The sequence below is a fragment of the Scomber japonicus genome, chromosome 6, assembly GCF_027409825.1.
Source record: "Scomber japonicus isolate fScoJap1 chromosome 6, fScoJap1.pri, whole genome shotgun sequence".
NCBI lineage: Eukaryota > Metazoa > Chordata > Actinopteri > Scombriformes > Scombridae > Scomber > Scomber japonicus.
In genome coordinates, this window is record NC_070583.1 from 22,274,290 (window position 1) to 22,285,721 (window position 11,432).

General features: G+C 40.7%; 1 protein-coding gene across 1 annotated transcript in view; it reads left to right on the forward strand.

Moving 5' to 3' along the window:
* Positions 1 to 9,613, forward strand: part of robo2 (roundabout, axon guidance receptor, homolog 2 (Drosophila)) — a 163,436-nt gene extending 153,823 nt beyond the window's left edge. Inside the window, exons 25-29 of the mRNA XM_053320673.1 lie at positions 2,477 to 2,659; positions 3,153 to 3,311; positions 3,471 to 3,725; positions 5,042 to 5,236; positions 6,550 to 9,613. Of these exons, the coding sequence (XP_053176648.1) occupies positions 2,477 to 2,659; positions 3,153 to 3,311; positions 3,471 to 3,725; positions 5,042 to 5,236; positions 6,550 to 6,551 (794 nt within the window). The 3' untranslated portion in view covers positions 6,552 to 9,613. The remainder of the gene's footprint in view (positions 1 to 2,476; positions 2,660 to 3,152; positions 3,312 to 3,470; positions 3,726 to 5,041; positions 5,237 to 6,549) is intronic.
* The last annotated feature ends 1,819 nt before the right edge of the window (positions 9,614 to 11,432 follow it).

Genomic DNA, 11,432 nt, shown 5'->3' on the forward strand with positions numbered 1-11,432 from the left:
GTGAACACATAGGTATTACCTGGCTTTGTGTGTAGAGTGGGCGGTATAGGTCATGTAAAGCTGAGCTGTGGTAACAGTAAGGCTGTTACGCCTACAATGAGCTGAAAGCTGGGCTGTTCTGGGCGATTACTCTCCCATAAAGCCATGCCAGGTTTGTGAGGAGCAGGGTCACGTCTCCTGATGGCAGGTAGAGACGCCTGCTCGTCAGGGAAAATGATTTTCCCGCTTAACGACATGCAGATAGGGTTTCCGTCAGTATAAATCAGTTTTAGTGGCAGGGAGGACCTGGGCTGGGTTTTACTGCACCCCAACCATCTCCCGTTTACTGGCCTTGCTTTAGCAGTGCATGCGACATACGAGGTGTCGGCCAATGGTTTTTAGAGTACATGGCTAGGCCCATTGCTCTGGTTCGAGACATGATAAAATGACATGCGTGGAGTGCAAACCCTAGGGGCTGCAGAAGAAAAAAAAACACATTTCAACAGCAAAAAGAAAACTAGATTGAATTTTTATCAAATTATGTTACAGTGATCACAGTTTGATTGGACTGCTATTTCTGAGAATAGAAGTGCTCCAGAGGTTCAGCAGTAGAAAGTGGCAGTTAGTGCAGCTGAAAAGTCATTCTGTGATGTGATTTGCTGAGGCAGTGTTCCTTTGCTGAGCCGGAGGAGTTGGAGGCTTCAGTGCTTTGGCTGGCACTGTCTATACTTCATTATCTGCTCTATTCTTTGTGAGAGGATAGGACCCAGTGGAATTGCTGTCTTTCTTTCTTGGAGAAAAACTCTTAGAAAAGAATTTCAAAGAAAATAGCAAGGCAAGATGGAGGGCTCGAAGTAGTTACTGCTTTGGATTTCAGTTAGTGCTGTAAAAATGGGTCTGTAAGAGGGTTCTCTACCTTATACAAGCTCATATTTTATAGAGGTTTCCATTAATCTGAATCTGAATTTTACTGCAGTAGGAGTGAAAATCTGTTGCAACTTTAGCTGGTGAAGGTGCAATTCCCTGATGTCACACCCGATGACTGAGTAACCACCTCTTTGAGACATAAAGATGAAGAGACTCACAGATGGGGAAGTTGGAAAACTCTTTGAAGGGGATTTCCCAATGTATCTGGCAAAATAAATCACAATCATTGTACCAAGTTTTTGCCAATTTTATATGTGTCATATTATACAGAGTGAGCAATACCATCTGAGAGGGAAAACTTTATTACTATGGTAGATACATGTACGAGTTGACATCATTTAAACCTCAGTCTCTCTGCCAGCCTGTCTTGGCCAGGATTGTCATCATGTTTTGTATTACACTGACCTTTTAATAAATCTCGCTGCTAACTTTTTGTCCCCATTGCTCTCTCTACAACCTTTACCTTTGCACCTCCAGTTCCCTGTTATGCCATTCTGTTCAATCACATCACTCTTGTGTATTGTATGACAGAGAAATAGCGTGTGTGAGCAGAGCACTTGGGTTAGTGCCACTTTAGCAAAGTCTGCCAAACCAGTCCCACAGAAAGCTGTCACATTAAGCGACTGTTCTCTGTGTTTTTGCTTGCCAAAGTGGCATATTTTTATTGGCAGACTGAAACTTTTATATTTAAAGTGCTGGTTGAACATGAAGAAAAGTCTAAACATGAAGAAATACAGTAGCACACATGCATAAGCCAAAAGTAAAAAAAAAAATAGAAATCTGTCAATATATCTTCCTTATGCAAGCCATTTTGATTCAGTTTGTAACATGTTGAGTTGTGTATTGATTAAACCTTCTATCTTTTAATCATCTTGAAAGTAACATATACAGTGATTTTTTCCCTATAATTATAGCTCCTTTTAGACAGTGGTGGCTGTGCATAATTAAACAGGAATTTAAAAACAAAAAAACAGTGTACATACCACCAGGTGTTTGATTTAAAACACTGTTTTGTGTGAAGTTTCATCTGCGTCACCTGAGGCAGTACTGTTGCTAACTCTGCTCTGCACAGGTGCATTCATTGTTTTTTATCAAAAGAAGAGCCAAATCAGGTGATGGCAGTCCTGCTGTTCATCTGTGTACATTCTTGTGTGTGTTTGTGTGCACCTGTCTGTGTGTGTATGCAATATATCTATGGCATGTCTTTGTAGATGAGGGAGGGCAGGCCAGAACAGAATAACTATACAAAAGGACTCACCTGCAAGAACAGTAATGCCCTGCAGCAGATCAGAGTCATTTAAGTGTGGGATGTTAATATTACCTCTATTGTATACGATTACTCAATACATATATCCATCTAAATGTAGTGTGAAACAACATATGTTCAGTATAGCAGATCATATATCCATAAAGGTTATTTTCACTGAGGTGAAAAATATGAACATGATGTGTGTGAGGTGTTTGCATATCAGGGTTTTGAAGGAATAACAGTAGTCAGAAAATATAGCATTCACTACTACAGTGTAAGACAGGCATACACACATTTGCTGAAACCTGTGGTGTTCCACAGGGTCCATGGTGAATGGGTGGGGCTCAGCCTCAGAGGATGAGCGTAATTTCTCCAGCCATAGGTCCAGTTTGGGCAGTTCATCAGATGGCTCCATCTTTACCCACTGCAGCTTTGCCCAGGCCCTGGTGGCTGCTGCAGACAAGGCAGGCTACCGCCTGGAGGGCACTAGTCTCAGCAAAAGAGGTTGGTGTGTGGAGACTAGCTACCCACCGTTGGTCTGGAACTTCTACCGGTGGCAGATGATTTATTCCTTTCTGCTCTGATTGTCCTTCCTGTCATCCATTGGCTGGTGTTTTCCCCCATGATCCTGCCTTGTGATTTCCTCTCTGCTGCTTGTGGATGCTGTGCCCAGGTTGTGCATGGCACCTGTTGTATATGGCTGGGTATCTTTTTTGTCTTTAACTTTAACTCAGCTCTGCTGTAACTCACTTGGCTTTGCACTCCTGCTTTCTGATGACAGAATAATATCTTGGTGACCAGGTATACTTGCAACATTTTACAGGCTTCACTGGAAAACTCTCTCTTTTCTAATAAAAAAACCTTTTTTAATAGGTTTTTGGATCATGATTGATAACCTCTACCTCTCTTGGTGACGACCTCAGCTTCACTGTCTTGGTGTAGAGTACTTAATATCTTTATTAACCAGCTGGCCTGTGTGCCTGTTTCCCTCCTGCAGGTAAAGGCTTGTCCCACAGGCCCCGGCCCAGCAGTCCATTCTCAACAGATGGCAGCACAGTCGGCACGCACAGCTTGGGCCACCAGAGGGCCACCAGGCCCACACGCAAACCCCGCAGCCAGGGCACAGCACCCCACCGGAGAGATGCTGGTGCAGACGGTGAGGATGCAGATAAAAACACATCTTAAATAGTTTATGTAGAATGCATGGGTTGTTGTATACACAAGAAAGAGTTATAGTAATATAATATTAACACTACATTTTTTAAGAAATGTGTTTATTCAGTAGATTTATTCTGTGGGTTTCCCTTTGGCACAGACCTACCTCCTCCCCCTGAGCCTCCTCCCTGTCAGGGGCAGGGCCGTATCCAAGGGGCCCGCAGTATAAGCAGCATGGTACCCCCAACAGAGAGGAAGGCTTCATCTCTGGAGCGCCCGTCTATATCTGGGCAGGACGACATGAAGAGCTCCATTGACAGACAGACACGCACTTCACTGGAACATCATCGCCAGGCTCAAGACAGGCTGGGCTCCATGGACCGAGCTGACGATGGGCGCAGAGGGCACAAAACTGGTACGGTTGGATCAAGTCTAAACTTTATTGTAATACCAGGGATGACCTAGAGAGAGAACCTCGTTGTGGGGCAATAAAATGAAAAAACTTGGAAGATGGTACCAGAGAAAACACCATGTTGTTAACTAAACCTGTTTATCAAACATCTCACACACGCCAGGATTTCCACCCACTCATATATTTATATCTAAAGGTGAAAGGCTTCCAAAATAATGTAAATATACAGATACAGAGTTATGAACCACTTCCAAACTAACAAAATCCATCAAATAATTTTGCAAATACAATATCTTAGTGTCACAACCTTAACAATGCTGATATTAAAGTGGCAGTGGAAATTTGACTACAAATATTACAAAAAATATTTTATTGCATTGATTTCATGACAAGAAAACAACAAGGGCAAAGGAGTTCTTTCTGCTACCATAGCTTGACAGAGGGAAGATTTTTATCTAAGTTCTTGTGTTGAAGTTAGCTCTCAAGCTGCGTTGAGACTAGGCTCCCATGAACAGATTGGACTGTCTGCCACTTGCTCTGGTTTCCAGAATGCCCCCCTCAGCCTCCCCAATGCCCCTGTAACTGTTGCCAATGTTGGCCTGCTCCACTCCAAGTCAGGCAGGAGGCCCCTGAAATGCACTCTAATCGCTTCGGCTCTCTTTTCTCACACAAACAGCAGCCACTCTACACCCCATCTGCGTGTGCCTGTGTTCATGTGTGTGTGTGTATGTTTGTGACCATTAGAGATCTCCATGCTGTGCGCCCTGCCCTCTTTGTGCCAGGACTTTCTCAGACAGGCAATCTCAGACACAGAGAAACTGTGAGACAAAGACAGGTGCAGCAATCAGCATCTTTACAAAAAACCCCATAGGTGAATTCCCATATGTGTCACAGTGCTGACTGATTCACAGTAGAATCCACTGAGGTCGGGGCAGGCTCTATTACAGTCATTAGCAGAGCAGTGGGAAGCAGTTTGATGAGATTTCACGCAACGACAGAGGCTGCTGAGGGTCAATGTTATGCTACCCTGCAGCAGGGGGTGCCACAGCAGCCAGTGGTCCCTCTGTTATTGTATTTGCCCCTCATAAGGCTGGTAGCTGCAAGGCCATGTGTGAGGCTGAGAATCCTCTCTGCGGCATGCCCTGGCATTGCCTGTTGGCACCACCACTCTGCAGATGTCAGGAAGAGGGGAGGTTTGCAAAGTGCTCTTTGTCTCCATGCATCAGATGTTAGATGTGTTTCTCTGCAACAATAAAAGTCATGTGTTGTGTCCACTCCTTAAGCCTAAAGTGTGCCTTTGGGTCCCTCTGTGTTTTCAGAGGACGGGTGCCTGCCATACAGTAAACCATCCTTCCCCTCACCCGGTGGCCACAGCTCCTCTGGGACAGCCTCCTCCAAGGGCTCGACAGGGCCACGCAAGACCGAAGGTCCACGACAGCCACAACAGTGGACCGCCATAGAGCACGCTGATTTCCTGGGGACCAATGGACAAGGACAGTACTCGGGAGAGTTATGTACGTAAAACTGTATCATGATGTATTATAGCCTGTGTTGAACAACAAAGAAAGTAAAGTGACATCACAGCATGGGTGTCGCTACCGTTATATGAACGTGGGACAAGCCCCACCCACTTTTAAAAATTATTACTTAGGACCCCCTCTTGTCTATAATCAGTACATCAGTCTATCCACTCAGCACTGTTTTCAGAGCATTGTCTCAGTGCATCATTATCATTCATTCTCCTTGCTTCTTTGAGACAATGCCCAATTCATTGAAACTCCATTCCACGTTTTCACTGTTACCTTACACCCAGGCAGATTCTCACACAGCGTGCACACGTACACATGAGTGCTATTAACCGTAGTTTGTCATTGATGCTGAGATGTCGGGTAGCTCATTTAGATTTTGTCACACACTGTTACAACAAGATGTTCAGGATGTTAAGTTACTTAAAATCTGTAGTATACACACTGACAGTAGCCTTGTTGTTGTCTTAACTAACAGTTGACACATATCACTGTGGTGTGCCTGCATGGTTGAGTGGTTAGGGTGCATGCCTTATAAGTGCAACGTTATTGGCTTAAGTCTGGTGCCGGACCTTTTTTTGCATGTCCCACCCACATTTTCAGTGCCTCCAACACTCATGAATCAGTGCCATATTTTGTTAGCTATAGTCCAGCTAATCTATCCAAAAAAATTCAATATTTTTATCGAATTTTCCAAATATAAATCAGTAAACCAACTGTCACTTCCCACACATATCAACATCTAAACCAGCCTACTACTCCCCCATACATAAACACATCCTATCAGAGGGGGGAAAAAACAGAAACTATACATCGTATTATCATAAACATTAATGGGAACTTGAAAATGTTCCCAGACCATATAAAACTTTATGGTTGAGTGAAGAGTATTAAACTTTAGCTGTCTGAGTTTAAAGTGTGCCTTTACATCCAGCCAAGGTGTATGAGATGGTAGTACAGTCTTTTTCCATTTGAGGAGAATCGGTTGTCAACCAAGCATTGTAGAGAAAGCCACAGCTACAGCTTGGTTATACTGTGATCTTTAAGATAATATGACCATTTAAGGATTAGGATCAGTAACAGCACCACATACATTTGAAATGGTATTAAAATTGGTACTGCACCCTTTTGCAATGTGTCGAGCATTAATCTATTGAAATTGTTTTTATTTTTTGTTTTGTTGTTTATTTTAAACAAAACTTAACCTGTAGGTACCGTATAAAATATTTAAGGGAAATGTAATGTATTTATACAGGGCTATTTCCTGACATCCCTCTTATTTTTATTTTCATTTCCCACAGAGTAATCTGCCTGGGACGTGAACTGGAGAAAACCTGGCCTCTCCTCGAGAGAGTGACGCCCTCCTATTGAGGGCAATGAACTTTGTCCTTACCTGTGTTTTCTCAGAGGAAAAGAGTGCAGCAGAGGGCACTACAGAGAAAAGCTGTGTCACAGAACTGTAAATGTGATGTATAGACACAGACATACTGTACATCTCACTATGTTTTCGTCCTCAAGAAAATATTTTCCACCTCCTACCTTACTGTAATTTTCTTTTTGTTAGAAAAAGGCAAGTAAAAAAAGAAAAAGAAAACATCTATATGAGAACACATTTTCTGGTAACTGCCCTTGGGGAAAAGGGAATTTTTGTTTCCTGTAAATATATTCTTTAACTTGTTGTTGCATTGCTATGCAAGCCTGATTCAGTTTGAGCTCTTTTATTTCCATATACAGGAACAATTGGTTTTATCTGGTTATTTGTATTATATGTGAATTGAGTGGCTGTTGTGCCATAAAATAATTGTTTTATAATCCATTGTTTGTTAATAGTTACCATTAATTATTATCATTATTATTATTAATTATTGTTTTTGCACTGCAATTTTTGGTGATAAGCACAAAAACATAGCTCCTGCTGACATGAAGAACCGGAAGAATATGTGAAGAGGAGTTTCTGTACTGTAAAGTAAAGAGAAGAAAATTATATACTAATGTACAGAAATATATTAAAGAGTAAGGCTTTGCTCACAGACAGCAACAAATAAGGCACCCGTTTCCATAGTTGAGACTAATAGGGTGGCAGACACAAGGTTCCTGAGGGTCTGAAGGGCAGATATGATGCTGGATCGTACACAGAGGATACTGTATTTACTTTAGGTTACTGAGTTGATTATTTAATTTCTAATTAACTGTCCTGACACAATAGTTTGATATCGGAAACATTTAGTTCTGGACATCTCCAGGCACTATCTCTGAAACAGAGTGAGGGGGTGTAGGTTTTTTTATTTTTATACGAGGGTCTCCAAGCATTTTGAGTTGATTTTGTTTTTATGTTTTACTGCCTAAATAATTTTACTATACTGAGTTTACGCTCCTCGTTCGGCATAACAGCACACTAACCATAAAACGGTCAAAAGGGAGGAGGAGTCTGTGATATCTGTCCTCATGCTGTAGTTAAGTCGTAGCACTTAAAGAGGTAGATTTATGATTCTTTTTAGCCTTAATAGGGAAGCAGACATCACAAAGAAGAGTACTGATTCTGTTTAGTAGTAATGATCCTCCCAAAGCTACCGAAAATATTAGTGGAGCAACATAATTTGTTTACAACTTCTGTGTTTTAACTTTATGTCTTTTGTTCCATCCATTTTTAATATTGTTTTCTTTTTAGAGCACTTATCTGTTTTATGTTTGTTATATTATCTACGGTACAGTATCATCCAAGAAAACAACACAGTGACCCTAAATGCAGATGTTGCTCTAAAGGTCGGTGCCTCAGTTACCAGTACACTATGATCAGCACAGTCTTGTTTCAGTAACTTTAAGATTTGAAAAGAAATGGTGTGTGTGTACAATTTACAAATGTAGCTTTGAGTTTGATCCAAAACAAGTCAAGTGATAACGGAGAAAAGCCTTGTATATTAACTAGCAGGTTCCAATGCCTCCATGTCTACCGCCACAGTATGGAGCCGAACACTTTCTACCTGCCTGACCGCCACAACTCACACACACACTTATCATCTGCCACTTCAACTTCTCAGCCTCTAATTCTTAATTCTTGTCTTTTTAGACAATGTTTTATTGGTTGTCCTTTTTTAATGAAAAAGCTTGTTTCTTTGTATGCCTTTTATGGACTCCAAAACGCTGCTTACAACAATGTTTTCAATATTAATGTTCAGGATTTTTGTGGTTCAATGACTGTTTGTTTTGTCTTTTTTTGTACTGCTAATGTTGATAAAAGGGGGGTGGAAACTTAAGGCCGTCAGATGCTGTTGTACTGTTGTCGTCATGCCATCGTCATTTTATATCATCCACCCAGTGGCCAGTGTTCTGGAAATGAGGTGCAAAGAGTATCTCAGGTTATTTTACATTCTGGTGGTGTTTATGTATGTGTATATATGTGTATATATCCATATGCATCTCCACTTGATTATGCCATTCCATTTTCATTGACAAAGATATCCCTCTCATGTCCGATTCTGTCGTCCCTTCTTTTCTTTTCTGCTGTGGATTTTGATTCCAAGTATAATGTGCTGGTTCATCCACCATAAGACAAGATGTCAGTAAAAGAACATACCAAATTAAGATTGATATTTCTTATGTCTAATGCGTTTTAGTGTCTCTTTAATACTCATTGTTTTCTTTTAAATCACAGTGTCGTTTTGTATTTATTAAAATGATAATAAAAGTATATTGTGAAATATGCATAAAGATTTGTGGAATATAAAATGTGTTTTTTGTTCCTTGTAAAGTTTGCTGTCAGAGCCGAGCAGCGAGGCCATAAGGAGAGATGATACTGTAGGCACACTGTGATCACAGCACGGTGAATGCCGGTTCAGCTGTCCTCTGAGTCACTCTACGTCCTGCATGTTCACAACACTGCTCCTCTCATGTCAAAACTAAAGCAACATAAAACCTTTTTGAACACAAGGAGCAAAACTGCTCACAGTATGCTTGTCAAGACAATAGAGAAAACATCTTTTTGGAAGGATGAAGGTACTTTGGCTTTCTCTCTCTTTTGATCATTTTCTCAATATTGTTGGTTCTTTGTAGCCTATCTATGTGTTGCCTTTTTGCTATAAAAGAGGATTAAAAATGACAAAAAGAGAAAGTTGTTGAGTGAAATCTTTCTGTACAGTATGGGGTGAAATGACACCCTGATCCAATGCCATTTCTACAGTACAGTACATTCTGGTTTATTTTTTCTTTTTCTGTAAAACCACCTTCTGTATTCACTTGCATGTCCTTGTCCGAAAAGAGAGTGGATCAAGAAAATAAACTTTTACAGTCTCATTCCCATGTCCTGTAAGATAAATCCATGTTCTTTTATTTCCTTGTACCTGGATCAATATCAAATAAAATATTTTTGAAAAATGAAAAAGTCTTAGATTGTTTGTCTTTGATAAATTAATTTAAAAAAGACATCAGTGCAGAGGAATTGATAAGTCATAATTGTCACAGAATGTCTGTAAACTGCTGTATGTCAGCTTTTATAGGCCATTTCTTTAAACTGCAGCAACAACATGGGAAATTGCACATTTTGCCTGTTTCTCCAAAACATGCCCCTTCTGATATCTTCATAGTGCTTGACTCAGCAACTTGTGTAGTTATCTTGTGCTGTTTGTCTGTTGTGTGTATATGTGCACAGAGGATATGTAGCTTACTTAGTGTGTGTTAGTGAAAGAGCTCCTGACTCAGCTGTGCTTTTTATGTCAAACCAATCCCTACCTTGATCCTTCTAGAAGACCAGCTTCAAACACAAATCCAAATCTCCTAAATCACAGAGACATGCAGCTTGCTTCCAATCTCTCTTATATCAAGCCCACAGTAACATAACTTGTGAAAGAAATGGTGCAAAACATTGAATTAAAAACAATTAGGAAGAGTCAATTAATGAGCATTATGTGCAGATATAAATGAGCCAAAAAAAGCTTGTTTTTTATTTCACCATCTCTCCATCAGACATGCTCCACCTATAATCTAATTTTCCATATTCCATATGTATGGACTGACCCCATGCGAACAGTTGACATACATTTGCCATACCTGTCAATATACCAACTATACGTGTGGGGCATTTGTGATTTCCATGCAAGCAGGAAAAGGCGTGTGCATTTGCTTTAGTATTGGATTGTCTGTTGAGAATTGGCATCAGGATTTTCCACTTAACAAATAAGAATAACAAGGATTGTTCTCTGTATCAGTGTCTATCATGTTGGGTGAGTGGAAGCTGCCCCACTTTGTGGTTTGTAGCATGGTCCAAGTCAGTTGGTGGTCTGCCTCCTCTGCACAGCCACTGAAATCCTCCAGTTTCTACAGAACATGCTAAAGGTGTCACATTGAGGGGCATCCTAAAAGTAGATTGCACAGGAGGACAGCAGGACGTTGCTGTGACCTCTGTGTTTCTTACAGAGGCCTGTAGACAAAGTTGAATCTGGTGATACAAATTCTGCAGGACAAGCCATTTGAGCCCTTTGAAATGATTCAGCTGAAATTGCATTCAGTTTGTGACCTTAAATACATTTTTTGGGGCTGAATGTAATTAAACAGAAAGCCAATATGTGATCTCACTTTGACCAACAGGGTCAGACCCCAGGTGCAGGCTATACTAATAGGCAAGGTAGACATCTGCAGGGTAGACTTCCATGGCACATGACTAATAAACCTCCGACTAATTCTACATAATATGAATAAAAGTGGTATGATGTTAATATATGAAATCATAATTTAATTTGTAATATTTATCCTGCAGTAATCCACCACAAAATATAAAAATGTCCTGATTTATATATGGCAGTGTGTCATAGCCCTCCCCACAACATATTAGTGGACTACTCCCAAAATTACCGCCAATCATGCGCACCTGTACCAATTAATCCACACACATTTCCTGTAACAATATAGTTTCTAAATGGCAAAAGGTAATGTGAATAGTTTGGGTTGCTAAATTGAATTGTTCCACCTCAGTCCCCCTAGCACAGCTGTCATGGATTATTTTTCCCAGAGACATGCGATGAGAGAACACCTGTTTAAGGTAAAACAGCTCACTCTTTATGGCACGTTTGTATATGACTGGCATAATAAGAGGAGCAAGAGTTAGTCAGTGCTCTGCTGCTAAACTGAGATGTTTGTCAGGATGTTTACAGTTTTGCTACATGGTGACAACTCCCAAACCTGGTCTGAGAGA